Below are 16038 nucleotides of genomic sequence, written 5' to 3' on the forward strand. Positions count from 1 at the left end.
AACCAAGGATACTATTAACTCTAATCACAATGGGCATTGTATATCTCATGAAGTTAGAATAAAACCTACTTAGTATTTGTGAGTGCTGGGCACTGTGCTGACCTCACAGGAAAATAATCCATTATTTTCAACATAAGTTTAGAAGACTATGCAATGAGTAGGATAGATGGCAACATACATAACAAAATATTGAACAGCAGTTCCCAGCAAATCATATTCCTCCTGAATGTGATGCCAGTCCTGAGAGGGGAAGCTGATGAACAAAGAATGTACATCCCACATATAACTAAAGCTGACTAAATGAAGACTGCACAAACAAGCCTTATTTTAGCATTTCCTAGCTTCGAAGTTTCCTATTTTTGCAGTACTAATCGGAAGAATTAGCTTGTTTTCAAATAAGCTACGACTGTGATTGCGCAAACTTCTATTTATTACCACTCTCCACATAACCAAGTTTTTGTGAGTGAGGATATATAGCATGTGAACAGAGTAAAGATAAGGTTTATGAAAAACCACAATGCAGTATGACACACACCACTAAGTATTCAGCAGCAGATACAAATAGCAATGAAATTCTGCACAGGGACAGAAGCGGAAGTGGAGACTGAACTAAAACGTGTTTGATTAAAAAGAAAGTAACCATGAGATTATATAGTTATTACAGTTATGGCAATAAGTCCACCCATTATGCAATGACAAAGTGATTAAAAAAACCCCAAAAAACTACAGCAATAAAAAGCATCATTTGACTAGGTTTACGAGAACCCAGGAATATAAATATAAAAGACAGCACCACACTAAGGAATCTAAAGCATAACAGGACAGGTTGTTATTTTTTACAATGAGGGTGGTGAGGTGCTGGAACAGGTTGCCCAGAGAAGTTGTAGATGTCTCATCCCTGGAAGTGTTCAAGGTCAGGTTAGGTGGGGCTTTAATCAACCTAATTTAGTGAAAGATGCCCCTGCCCATGGCAGGGAGGATGGACTAGATGACCGTTGAAGATTCCTTCCAACCCAAACCATCCTATGATTCCATAGGTGAACAAGGTCTGAGGGGGTGGAAAATACTCCAGTGAAGATGAGATAACTGTAGGTGCTCTTTGCAGTTACTTCTACAGCCAGGATATATACACACAGATGAATTAACCACCTTATTTTACCTAAGTAAAGGATATCTGAAAGACAATACATCTGTGTGTCAAATAAAAATATGTTTACACAAATGCCTTGCTTCAGTTGACGTATTTCAGACTCAATGTTATCATTACATTTTTCTAACAATCGTGATAGCTGTGTCAATATTAATTCCAGATGGGCAAAACTTTCACACACTGGTCAGGGGCATCGAGAGCTTCTGAAACATTTTTCTGATTGAAGAACTTGAGTAATGACCAGAGTAACACTTGGCTCAACACAAACAAATAACAAACAGGACATGCTACATATGGGCAGCATCTCCTAAAACTGAGACAGTATGACCAAACCATAGAAATTTATTTCAATATTACTGCAGAAAGGAACAAAATTATCTTCCTGTATTGAACTTCAGAAAACAGTGGTTCATAAGTTAACCGTGAAGCTCCTAGGGAAAGTGTGGTCAAGTCAGCCATTTGCTTGGGAAACTGTTCTGTACTAGTAAGACCCAGGAAAAAACTAGCTAAATTTATTTTAAAATAATAACATAATAGAGGGGTTTGGATAAGTCTGCTGCATCTCTCAGGTCCTTACCGTAAAACAAGTCTATATATCTACAGTAGCGGTACTATGGCCTCTACTACAAACATCCATTTAATCAGCTTTATTTCTGGCAGAACTGTATATGTAAAGAAACATATTGTGTACAAAGATCTCATACCTTTTATACCTGCTTGAAACCATCCTGGAGGAGTCCTAAAGGAAACAAAAAGAAAAAACTAATTAACATTTTTCCTGTATTGGTACTTCCAAAATACTTTACCACATCATAGAAAATGAAGCCCGCGGTTAAGAGTAGGAGGCTCATGCCTCAAACAGTTGCTGTACAACTCAATTTTGCTGTCAGGAATAGAGAGAACACCAGGATCATTGACATTGTGTTACTGCTTCTGAACATCAGCTCAGAACCCTTGAACGACAGCTTCTGGTTAAATCTTAAGACTGGATGCACTTACTCTGTCCTCCAGCTCCCAGAACATGCAGCTTACCAAAGCAGCATGCACTCTGCCACCAAATCGCCTTCGCTACCACTATTGATACAGAAACGCTTGTGCACTTTGATAGCTCTTCATCTACCTGTCTAAGAGCAGGAGAGCAAAACTGTTTCCATTCTTCAGCATCACTGCTGGCCCCCTGAAGGGACCAAAAACTGAAGCTTGGGTTGATCCAAATCAATTTATTATGTATCAGCTGGGTCACAGTAACTGCAGGTACGTTCTTTACTGTGCTAACTCAGATGTTGCAACCTGGCTGACCTTAAGATTCTCTCAGGCTAACTGAAGTGGTCTTCTCCTGGTATTTGCTTAAAGCAGGTAGGCTAGTAGTCTGTACATCGATGTTTTGTGCACTCACATGTCAGACAATGACTTGTCAAGTCAATTTTTAGATCATTGTTTCTAAGCACCTGCAGAGGCTTAATGCATTCTGACTACAAACTTAAAGAATACTCTGCATCTCCTTTGGTTGCTATTCCACAATTATCTTAACAACTGAACTACTGAGAAACAGGACACATTTTAAATAAGAGTACACATTTTAAATACGAGTTCAATGGTGCAAAAGCTATGCATCTGGCCCTTCTAAGATACATACATGGATTGCTTGCAGATTACAAGCCTTCTCATACTTTTCTCGCTTAAGGTAAAGAATTTCCTTACTTTTCAGATTCCTACAATGCAGTAAGATGATGTTTTCACTACATTTTTCATTACATTTCATTTGGGGTTTTTGGTGGGGTTTTTTTTGTTGCTATTGGTTTTTTGTTTGTTTCTTTTAATATGAAAAAATCCACTATGCCTTTTATTCTGATTCTGTATACAGACAGTAACAGAAACAAAAAGAACAGTGGGGAAAAAGGGCTCATTTTTTGTTACACAATCCCTGAAAGTACATCCATGTATTATGCACAAATAAGAAAATCTGATACATATTTGCATCAATAATGCTATGCTTGTAGCTTCCCAATACCAGTCTGATCACATAGAAAAATTAAGACATGTTTCCACTGGTAAATGATGGCTCAGATTAGACAGAGTAAGCCCACAAATATCTTTTAGGATGTTGTAAGAAGAACATGAACCAATTATTTTATTAGTCATAGACAAAACTCCTCCCAGCATCAGCAAATATCAGGTAAAAATTCAGGAAAGAATATTTAAGGAGTTAATGAACTGAACAATTGTCTTTACTGGAAAAAATAACAGCAAAACATAAAATTCTGTATGTTTATGACATTAACTGCAAAAGAATAAATGAGTTCTCAAAACAAAATGCAAGAGAAATTGCATCCACTCTGAAAATCTTGTAAAACATTACACTACCCTCACTGATCATTGTATTGATCTCTTTGTACGTAAATAAATAAGCTAAAAAATAGCATAAAAAATAATACTCATATTACAGAAAATAAAGTTGACACAAATATTTGTATAACAGAAACAAAATCTGATTTCAAAATGCATTTTATTTTGTGAACCATTTTCAACTTCTGCAACATGTGCTACATTTTCCCCAATATAAGCAGAAGAACAATATTCAACAAAGTTAAGGCATGGGAAGTATTGAAAGAAACCCACAAAGTGGTGTTAAATTGATGTTTTAACACTGGTAACTATTTTATCATTGGTGACAGCATCTGAAAAGTAGCAATTCACAGCTTTGAAACAGCAACCTAACTTCATCTCTGAAAGGGCAAGGAAACGGAATTTTAAATGACACCAAAGCTATTTTAAAAGTTTACTAAGAGTACGTTATGTTCGAAAGGTCGTGGCAGTAGAAGGAGGTTTCTGAGGACTGGAAGGAAGTAAATGCCACTCCTGTCTTTAAGAAGGAAGATCCAGGGAACTACACGCCAGCCCTTACTTCAGTCCCTGAGTAGGTGATAAAACCAACTCTAAAGGACAAGAAGGTGAAATCAACATGGATACGCAAAGGGGAAATCATGCTTGACTGACCTGACAAACTTCTACAACGAGATGACTGGCTCGGTGGATGAGGGGTGAGCAGATGACGTTTACCTCGATTTTAGCAAGGCTTTCAACACCTTCCCACATAACATAACGTATAGGCAAACTGCTGAAATATGGACCAGATAAACTGACCGCAAGGTGCAACGAAAAGTGACTGGACTACTGGGCTCAAAGGGTTATAAAGGGCAGCACGAAGTCCAGCTGGACGCCAGTCACCAGGAGGGTTGACACAGGCGCCAGTACTGTTTAACGTCTTCATTTATGACCCGAATGACGGGACAAAGTGCACCCTCAGCAAGCTCACGGACAGCACAAAACTTGGTTGAGCGGTTAATAATACATCAGATGGCTGCGCTGCCATGCAGAGGGACACTGACAGGATGGAAAACGGGCTAACAGAGATCTCATGAAGTTTAAAAAAAGGGAAATGCAAAGTCTTGCATCTGAAGAGGAATAATGCAAAGAATCTATACATGCTGTGGACTTGTTAAAGAGCTGCTGTGATGAAAAGGACCTGAGGGTCCTGGTGGACACCAAGCTGAATATGAGCCATCAATGTGCCCTTGCAGCAAAGAAGGCCAATGGCATCCTCAGGATGCATTGGCAGCAGGTAAAGGGAAGTGATCCTTCCTCTCCATTCAACCCTGGGCAGACCATAGCTGAGTGCTGGGTGCAGTTCTGGGCTTCTCAGGACAAGACATACCGGAAAGACTCCAGCAAAGGGCCACACAGATGATTAATGGTTTGGAGCATCTGAGACATGAGGAAAAGCTGAGAGCACTGAGAATGTTCAGCCTTGAGGAGAGAATGCTCAGGAGGGATCTTGCCAACGTGTATAAACATCTGATGGAGTAAAGAAGATGAAGCCATACTCCATTGTGCCCAGAGAAAGTATGAAAGGCAATGGATAGAAACTGAAATACAGGAAATTCAACTTAAATGTCAGAAAATACTTTCTTATTGTGAGATTAAACACTAGGGCAGGCTGCCTAGAGAGGTTATGGAGTTTCTATCCATGAAGATAATAAAAACCCAACTGGCCACAGTCCTGAGCAATTTGCTTCAGTTGATGGAGACACACATAGGTGACTGGGTCAAAATTTTGCCTAACTGTCTGTAGACACAACTTTTGCCAATACAGTAGGAACTCTGGGCTCTAAGCTTCCTCAGTTCTTATCATTTAAGAAACTTTCTTTTTGAGAAATATCCTGAAGCCTTGAGGTTATGGCCATGCTTCCTGCTGAACAGGAAAGGCAGTGAAAGGCAGAATTCAGGAGAAAGCGAGAATTTGCACATGACACTGCAGTCTAGCGAAGCACACAAACCCTTGTACAAAGAAATCTCTGGATCTTGTTTTAAAGGGATGCAATGTATGCATTGTATACCTTCAAATTTGCTAAGACCTTTTCATATAGTAAATGCAAATAGAAGCTGTAAAGCAATTTATATATACAGACTTGTACATTTACCTCCACAGGAGACTTCTAAAAGTTTGGCATTGCTATTCAGAAAAGTCAGTTCTTTAGAAAAAGAAAGCTGGGAAAGTAAACAAATGCTCAGGGACAAAGTACATGGCAAATACTCTCATTTGCTACAAATGACAGCTGTTAAAACTAAAAAAAACACCCAAACAATTAACTAGCCTTTTGTAACAGATGTTTCTACAGCAAGTATTAGTGGGGTTTATTTATTTATTTAAAACTAACTATGAACAAAAAGTTAAAAATACACATCTGATACATAAAACCAATTTCCTCTGACAACCAAACAAATACAGCAGATTTGGTAAATTGTGACTTTTATTATTTTGGAATCTCTAATGTAAATGCAAACCAATCATTCTTTAAGGTGATGATGCAAGCACAAGGGAAATACTATTTATCTCTGTTCTCATGTTATGAAACTTACTTTGTGTGTTGTGTATCCAAAAGTTGTTTGGAACAGGAATGTATGTAGTTATACTGTAAGCAGCATTATGTGTCTATTAATCAAAATGAATCTAAGCTTTCAAACTATTCAAAAGCTCTTAAAATGAGGCAAACATAATTCAAGATCTTTTCTCCTCCACCACTTTTGGAGAAGAGAAGTTTGGCAGAAAATGAAGGGGAAGGAGAAAGGAGGAAAACTGCTGTTCAAGAATTAACCTAAAAGCAGATTATTAGAGATGTATATAAATACTAATGTAGAAATATTGCTTATATTCTTTAATGTTTTTAAACTGAATTTTAACTCATGTTTAAAATATCTAGTAATTACTATAAAAATGAATGATTTGTCAAAATAATTGTCTATAAGCAATGAAGAGATCAGTTTATTCAAACGTCTCCCTTTAAAAACGGAATTCTCTTTACTGTCTGTGGAAATCCTGAACAGAAAAGCAATCAGTAAAGAAGTAACCCGTAACAATTATGCTAATGGTTTCCTTCATACGGGTGAAAAAATATTGCTGCTAAAGACATCTAACAACATCAGTTCTTCATCCAGGATAGAAATCAAAATACTCATTTCGATACAGTATTCAAAACACAGCTTTAAAATCACTTTTACTTCTGGCACACGACCTCTGGCCATTTGCATTACCTTTTAACAGTATATGCTACTGCTAATAAATTACATAATCAAGTAGTCTTGCTCTTGCTTCATCTCAAGTGGGAGTCTGAGAACACTGCAGACTGACATACATCAGCATTGCTTCAGAAAACCGGTCACGCTCCCTTTTTGTCAGGTCTACAAAAGTGCCTGTGCAGCCACATATTAATGCATGACGGGGTGTGATGCAAGTGAAAATAACCAAAGAAAAAGCAAAGATTTGTCTTCTCATTTCACATGAGCTCCTTCATCTGATTCACCACACCACCAACACACACACCTGCTGCACAAGAAAAAGAGAATGTGTAAGGGCAGAAAAGGCAGCTGAGACCATTTCCACTAATGAAACAATTTACTGCCAATTAAATTTCTGTCAAGCTAGAATGCAGCAACTTTGTTAACTGCTTTCTCTGCTCCTGCCTCATCTTAGTATTTCATCCGGCCCATACAGAGATTACATAAACAATCTGGTCATCAGGCTTTAACTAAATAGAGTTGTCTGTGTTTACAAGTGTCCGACAGATTTCCAGATGTTAAACCAAATCCACTAGTTAAAATGGACTAACAAACATTGTTTTTGAACATGTACAAACTTTTGAGTCAGCTGGACTATGACAATGGTTCACTGGAATCCCTTGAAAGACTACTTAACAGTTTCACAAACTTTTAAAGCAAATTGTCTGGATCAAATCAGACTGCTAGGGTAGGCTGGTATATAAATCGGCATGTAGAGTATGTGCAGTGTTTTAGAATTTGATTATACATTAGTGTAAATTATGACTACATAATGATATTCCTGCAACGTGCATGGTTAAATTTTGACTGAAAGTATGTAATAAAAATATTTTATTTTTTCATATGCAATCCAAATATGGGCTTCCTACAAATTTTCCTGTATGTTCTTCAAGATGTGAGCAGATAGAACTTCACTGCATGGAGGAAGGAGGTTTCTTGTCTTTTTAGGTGTCAAGGAACAGGTAGACTCTATCTCCACCCAGTCCCAATCTCCTTCATGAGTCACATCTTGATTAACTACATCTACTTTCCTTTTACATTTAGTACCACCTTACATTGCCATTTCCCTGGAAAAGGCAGTTACATATCTTCTGCAATGCAGACAAAGTTTCATTCAGATATTAAAGTGAGATAGCGTCTGAATGCTTGACAGCTGAAAGGCAATCTGATCCTAACACAAGCCAGGAGTACCTGCAGGTGTGAAAAGCTGCAGAAAGAAATATGAAATACACTTCTTTCCTCTCCCATCAAAATTCCCCAAAAGCAAGCATCCATTAATAGCCACAGTCATACAGATACCATTTACCTTCCATTCCTGATTCTAAACCCCTTGAAAATTTCTAGAGACGTTTTTCATGGAATGCAACACAAATTCAACTTTGAATGGAAATGCTTTCACCACTCATGGGGGGGAAAGAAAAATCTCCACTCATTATTTCTACAGAAACCATTCTTTCCAGAAGCACTCTAAGGTGCTCTCAAGAAGCTTAAAGCAGCAACTGTATTACTCAACTACTTGCACCCCTCGTAGCTGTGCACTTCTAGATCTCTACTTGGACACAATACTTGTATGTACCCATCCCAGGCTCCCTCCCCTTAGTCTTCTAGCTGCGAAGATTTTACATCTATTTCCATGATTCATTATATTTTTTCCTGGTGTGGGTTTCCTAGAGATGACCTTAAACACTCTTTACTCACCCAATAAATCTCTTTCATAAGCAGTCATTCTAAAAATGAGCTTTTATTTCTAAAACTCTTAAGAAAGTATGAAGTTATCACCACCTATTAATCAGTTACAAAATAAACTAAAACAGGAACCTGGTAAGATTAAACAAAACAACAGCTGACCTACTGTTCTTAAATAGCCCGACATAGCGATACAGAACAACCTCTTCTGTGTGAAGCAGTTGATGCAGACAAGCAAGACCTAAAAAAAAGAAGTCAAAGGGGAAAAGGAAGACACAGTTTCTTTACCTGTGCTAAAGTGAGGAAATTTAAGGTTAATACACCCTCTGGTCACATACTTCTGAAATACTGGCTGACTGATTCAGGTAAGTATTTATAAAAGTGGAAAGGCAATGGCATTACAGTCTATACAAGGATGATGCTTTCTTTAGGAAGGAAGCCATTAGGAAAAATATAAAGGTAAGTTCAGTAAGTAAACTAATCTGTTAGAGCATCTGCTTATATTGGGGGGGGGGGGGGGGGGGGGGGGTGTGCACAAGAGAGCGAGAGACCAAACGGAAGATCCAAGGAGAAGATATCTCTCCAGACGCAGAATAACCTAAAAATAAATTAGGACAGCACCACAAGTTACCAGTTCCCTAGCCTAACTTTGAACTTCCCAGGCCCTTTCACTGCAGCCCATGTGAAACCCATACATCTCAAACAAGGTCCAGGAAGTCTCTTCTACCTCTAGACTATGCAATCCTTTGGAGAGAAAAGTTATTTAATTTTTTTTTCAAAAGGGAAATCTGAAAACTTGTCATTCTCTGTGGTGTGTGCGTTTCTGGACTGTGAATGAACGACATCCTAGGTGAAAACTCTGCAGTTCTGACAGAGCAGAGCCTCAATGAGGTACTGCACATCCAATATGCCTGTGTGCAGAGCCTGTTCATGTGCTGGCTTTGCTTTTCTAGAAATCAGGAGCAGTGAAGACAACCATGCCAAGAACACCTCTTCCCAAAATCTGCCAAGATCCAAGGGCGCCTGTGAGCTCTGGCTCAGCACGGGCTTTGCTCGGCTCCTGCAGAGTGACTCAAACATTGTTACGCACAGCCCGCCTGGGCACTGCACCACGCGGACACGCGCACGGCCCTTCCCGTGCCCGGCTGTGCGGGAAGCGCGGTTCAAAGGCACTCGAGTGCCTCCAAGAAGAGAGAGCCAGGCTGCAGCACGGGCAGCAGCACTGAAGGCTGCCGCAAAAATGCTCATTCTGTCCTGGCCTACTGAAGTTTATTTGCACCGTGTTCCCCAAAATATTCTTTAGTACATGCCTCATCTATCTCTACTTCACTGGATAAAACCCAGTCAGTTATTTCAACTATTCATTATTTGTCAAACCATGAAGAAAACAATCAAATATTTTGGTACACCAATTATTAAACTGTGGCACAATTTTACATCAGACTTATTTCATATGTTAATATAATTTTAAAAATCTTAACCTAAGATTTTTTTATCTGCTTTTACATAATTCCACAGTTGCAAAGGTATGAATGTTCTGCCTGATGGAAAACTCATCAGAATATATAAGTTCATGGTGGTTCTTTGCCTAAAAAACAATATGAACTAGAATCTAAGGCCTAACTTTTGGGCTACTTGGCCAAGATGGTTTACAAACCTATTTGTATTTTTATACAAACGAATGAAGGATTTTGAAATTTATTAGTTATTATAGTTCATCAGTATCTCTTAATCAGCTTTAAAATAGATGTTAATAACACAGAGTCACAGAATGGTTAAGGTTGGAAGAAACATAATATTTATAGTACACATATTACATACTTACATGTAAGTATTTTTATATAATATCTTCTGTTAGACTGTAGCATACTGTTTTCATGCTGATTGACAAACATAGTCATGTGATTAAGTAAGACTATAGCATATTTACAATGTCCTAGAGGTTTTAAAATTATTACCTATAACTTGTAAAGCAAAATAAATGAAATTATTAATTACAGATGAAAATTCGCTCAGAAAAAGTAGATACCAACATAAGAGAAAACAAAATACAGTGAAAATAGTGATCAGCCTGTGTAGCAAGCTAAACCCCAAAGGAGTGGGGAAAAACAGGAAAAAAAAACCCACAAAAAAACAAACACCGAAACAGAATGGAAAAACAAATCTCAGTCAGGGAAAAGTTAAGTGTCCTTACTTTCATTCACTTACTTAAATTAACTTTTTTTTTTTTACAGCCTCATCTACTACCTTTAATTAATATGTAATTAATCTAGACTTCAAACAAGAATTAACATAGACGTGCTAAAACGCCTGGGTGCAAGTGATATGCATTATTGCTGTGAAACCAAAGAAATTATGACTCATCTCCCTGTTTACATAAAGCCAGGAGGCCATGGAGAAACACTGCAACAATGTCTAGGGAATCAAATCAGACGTCTAACAGAAAGGTAAATATCCTCAATTCCTACCTATGAAGAAATCTATCAAAGACATCAGGTGAGAGGAAAAATTAAAGAAATACCTGCAGGTAAAACAAGCAACTCCCAGGGAAGTCAAGTGTCATCAAGAAGAAAACATCTCCCAGAAATAAGGAAGACAGAAATACTCACTAAAATACGTGAACAGGTTTTTCTTCATTCATCATTCTCCATTTCCATACCCAAACAATATTCAACACAGAGAGCCAGAACAGGAGTTCAGGACAAGCCTGTACTCAGAACAAAAGCATCGAAGGAGCTCATTACATCAGGCTGACAAAACCTGACTAGATCTCAGGTGACTGACCGACAGAGCAGAGCTGGAAAAGCGATCAGAAAGACAGTGATTATATCCAACAGATGGCCCTCATGGATCAGTGCTGCACAGTCATAAACTGAAAATGTAGGCTTCCTAAAACTCTCTGAAAAGAAAGGGAACTTGGAAATACCTGTAAAAAGCTCCCAAATTCAATGTGTGTGTCATACATAAAAAAATAAAGAATCAATACCATTGCTAGAAACCTGAAGAACACTTCCAACAAATAAGGAAAAAGCACAGGATCTAAAACACATGACTTGATGCTGAAACTGAAGTGCATTTTAAAAATTATAGAATTCAGATGGGTGTAAAACTTTATGGATCAGAGAAATTAGGAGAGCAGTGTGAGGATCTTTAGTGACAGGAGAGCTACGTCACAATATGAAATCCACAGTAGAGACAATGACAGCGAAAACAAACAATTTGCTGAAGTACTTTATAGCAAATGTTAAGTATAAAATCCTGCACAGAGCTATGTGCACAGCCCCTTCAAAAGACACTAGTCTGTGCCCAGACATACAAAGAGACAAAGCAGAAATTTCTCAAAATTATTTTTGATGGTATTTGTCTCATACTTTACAGAGCATTGTAACTTTTTCCACCTCACCTTAGAGAGCTGAGTTGCTTATTGACTTGTCTACACGGTGGTTTGCACACTATGTACTAGAAATATAACTAGTGATAAAACCAGTTTCTTCAGTGGAACCAGTTTAAAACAATTAACCACCCTGCCCACCTCTACTAGGGTGCTGGTTCCAAGACAAGAAAGGAGAAGTCCTCGTCAATGAGTTGACCAGCAGAATGGGCCTGGCAGATTCTACTAACAAAAGACTGAATGGAGGCAGACCAGCCAGAGACTTCTCTATGGCTCCAAAGCCAAGCGACATAGAGTTGCCACATCCATACTCCAAAGCACTTGACTGTGGATCTCCTCCATGACTCATGTGGTGTCCCTAAGAAATAAAAATCTGTAGGTTGCCCCCAGTTAAAAGCATGTGAAATAACGTGAGGGCTGAACTACAGTTGAAATCGGTGTTTTCACAGCACGAAACCGAGGTCTGTGCTGCACACCCCAGCGTGTTGATTAAGGGCACGCAGCTGTTCCTGAGCTAGTAAAGGCTAGTAATGTCCTCATAGCACTACACAGGCAGCTGAACCTGGTGCTCTGATGTGCACAGTACATGCAAGGAATGGTTCCTGGCACATTATCCCTCAAAGCATCTCCAGGTATGATACAGAAGAGTACTAGGTAGCATGAACCAAAATCATGCCAAAAAACCTGGCTAATAATTAAGCTATAGGCTCTATCAGCAGTTGAGCTCACACCCCGATCTTGCTCTTTTTAGCAGTATAAACTTAGTCAGACTGTCTCCACCAAATAACTCTGAATTCCAGGTTCCTCCTCCCTCCTGAGCCATCACATTACACCAGGCTACAAGGATGTAGAGAAGCAGGCTCCCCCCATCCTCACATCACTATGGAACTGGAATATGCAGCTTCTAAACATGTAAGTACATCTAAGTAACTACCACTGTGATATTTTCTAACTTAGTACGAATAACACGAATGTATGATTCATGTTATAAAAAAGTTTGACAACTATTGCAATGTCTATTTCTGCAGAGCTGTAAAAATCTCTGCTCAACTTGGTCACTGTTGCAGAAAGGTGTCTCCCCTCTCCGCCTTGCACAAAGACATTCAGCAGGGATCTCCTTGGTCCACACAGGTTCTCGCAGAAGAGCATCCACCCCCTCTGTACACACCCTGCAAATACTTGTAACTTCACTGTCTAGCCTTAAGGCTCATTCCTGGCATTAAAGCAGTATTAACTCAAATTCCCTCTCTAGAATAGAATAGCAGAAAAGCTCAGGAATCAGGAGTGTTACCATACCTTATAGAAGCTTTTGATGTCAGTCAAGCTGTCACCTGTACAAGCAGATAAGGCAGCAAGTCCTTCCTTTTTCAATAAATTTGTATTTACCAAAGGGCTGCTCTTCCCACAGAAACCTGAGCTACAGTGTATCATCATACTCCAGGGGATCACCCCTTTTTCCCCCCCTAAGAAATTTTAAGAGAAGACTAGGAGAAGATACCTGCTTAAACATCATCATTTTTGACAGCTGAACAGAATTTCCATTTTGACTGTTTTGGACATAAATCAATCTTCTCAAACCAGCATTCAGTTAGCTAAGTTAAAAGTGATGCTAGTCCAAAAAGCAAGCACATGGGAAAGCAGGAAAGAAAATTAGTTCCTTCACATGAGGACTCTGCCAACTGCTCAAAACATTAGCTGGGAATTTGAGAAACTGCTTCCTATTCCTTCTGACCATAAAAATGCTCCAAACTAGTGTAACACCAGCTAATGGACCCGCTTATGCAATACTGGAACATAATTTGATAAACTCAACAGTGAGAGAAACAGTGCAACAATGAAACAAATGCCTGCTCATAGGAGTACATAGCAGCAACATCCGTAGATAAGAAAAAAGAGAAGGAAAGTAAGCAAAGGAAAAAAAAAAATCATAAGTGAATGATCACAACCAAACTTCAGAGCTAATACAAGAAAGAAATCATAATGTAGACACTTTGTTTCCCACTTGGTCAGCACAAGGATTTAGAAAGTACCTGAAGAGCAGGTGGTGCTGAAAGCCTGCGGTTCCTGGGCACAACCGCCAATCTAAAGCGGGAGTAAAAAGCCTCCACACTGCCTCACCGTCACACACACAGGCTTGATTCAGTTCTAGTTTTCACGCAAGTCCTGTGATGAATAGCTGTGCACGTGCATCGGCACATAAACCTGAGTATTCAATTACAGAAGACTTCATGGGAACATTTAACTTTATTTACTGGGAGTGAAATGCATTCCTGAAACAAAATTTTAAGCTTAAACCACTTATCCACTAAATTAAACTTTACTGAACACAGATGTTAACAATGTTGATCATTTTGTATTTCTTTCTAAGAAAAGCAAAGTTCGCCTGTCAAAGGCAGTCAAGCTTATGCTGACGATGATCAGGCACTGAAGACAAACGATGCCTTCCACAAACAAAAGGAAAGATTTCTCTTTTTGATCAGCTGTTATAAAGACCAACGTTGATAACCACATACTAGTATTTCCCTACAAGAACAGAAGTCAGATGACTCAAAGTAGGGATGCCCAACCTCCAGCCTCAAGGCTACAGGTCGCTGGACAAAACAACCTCATCTGGCTGGTAGCCCACTTTCCCTTTGGCCTCACAGTGGTAATCACTGGCTCTCAGCTGCCTGACTTCTCAGGGGCAAAGAGGACCGTGATTTCACTGGTAAGCACTTTCCGAAAGCAGCACTATTAGGCAGTGCGCAATACAGCTTAATCAGATTTGCTGAGCATGTGTAGATCCATTGGGAAGGTAAAACCCACTGAACATGCATGGATCAGCAGCACCACACATACACGCACATATACTGAATCTGCTCACATGAGAGGAGAGGAGGAGGAGGATTTTGGCAGAGAAACCTATGCTGCTACAACAATGTCTATTACATAGCCCATTCAGCTGAGACATCCAGACTTGACTGTTTCAAAACTGAATTTCTCTTAAAAAACACACACGATTTCACTAAAAACTAGCAGTCTCATTTTTGAAAACAATTCAGCACCTTTAAAGCCTCCAGTTATACCAGACAAGCCCACCATGCAACATTGTTACTCCTAACTCAGAGAAGTTACCTTGAGGATTAATCAAAAAGTTACTACATGGGGTGCTTCCCCCGGCCCCCGCTCTCCAATAACACAGAGAAAAAGCATTTCCAACAAATTAAGATGGCAAAGTCAATCAATTCAGAACAGGTCAGGACATTATTGACTTAAGACAGCTTTCATTCAAATTCTTACAACTACATGCATCATGATACTGCCTTTCCTGAAGTATCACACAATGTATTTTTCCACAAGATCTCTTAGGTGGGACGCAAAGAAGAGTAGTCAAGAAGTAGTGTTCAATATTTTGCGCTTGCTTCCTTTTCACCAAGTAGTCACCATGCCTTACTTACTGCTATTCACATACTCAAACTGCTCTGAATACAAGCCTGTATTGTTAGAAACTACTTGAGCGATAGCCTGATCATACATGATCCTGGAAAGACGGAATTCCTGGGTTCCTATTTTTCTTACACTGACCACAGGAATAACCTAGGTCTCGCAAGTCATGCCAGGCATGGCAGTTAAACATCTGAGGCACCTGGGTCACGTCACAAGCAGTACAGTGCAGCAAATTCCCTGCAACTGATGTCACCTACTTTAAAAATACTGTACACACAAGACCTACTTTAGATGCAAATATATTTATTGAACTGGAAAACTTTTTAACCCTTTTTATGGGATCCTTTTTAGACATACAATAACGTTTCCTCATGAGTCTTTCTACTGCATTCACTATTATTGCCTACGCACTTTGCAAATACTAACAACTGCTTCCATACCATCTCTGTGAGATGGATCATGTTAATCAGCAAATAGAAAAACCAAGATCAGTATTATTTGGTGACTTCATCATCAAACATCGATCTTACTATCCAATTCTGCAAAATTACATACAACTTCATACACTCAAACACAGCTCCTCCTAGTTTACATATTTCTGTATTTTAATAACATTTTATTTACTTTCTTTTTAAAACAATATCAATATTATAATAATTTTATTATGTAAAATAATTCCTGGCCTAACATCTGGAAAAATATGGCATAAAAATTTAAAACGTACCTTAATACATTCCGGCATGCCCTATAACACAACTGAACTTTTTCT

The 16038-nt window shown here is 38.8% G+C and overlaps 1 protein-coding gene across 2 annotated transcripts in view; it reads right to left on the reverse strand.

The window, feature by feature from the left end:
- PAWR (pro-apoptotic WT1 regulator) overlaps window positions 1-16038 on the reverse strand; it is a 78810-nt gene that overhangs the window by 14398 nt on the left and 48374 nt on the right. For both annotated transcript variants that reach the window (XM_086610548.1, XM_086610547.1), the window contains one exon: window positions 1855-1889. In XM_086610548.1, the coding sequence (XP_086466674.1) occupies window positions 1855-1889 (35 nt within the window). The remainder of the gene's footprint in view (window positions 1-1854; window positions 1890-16038) is intronic.

This window comes from Tauraco erythrolophus, chromosome 4, assembly GCF_009769465.1.
Source record: "Tauraco erythrolophus isolate bTauEry1 chromosome 4, bTauEry1.pri, whole genome shotgun sequence".
Classification (NCBI taxonomy): domain Eukaryota; kingdom Metazoa; phylum Chordata; class Aves; order Musophagiformes; family Musophagidae; genus Tauraco; species Tauraco erythrolophus.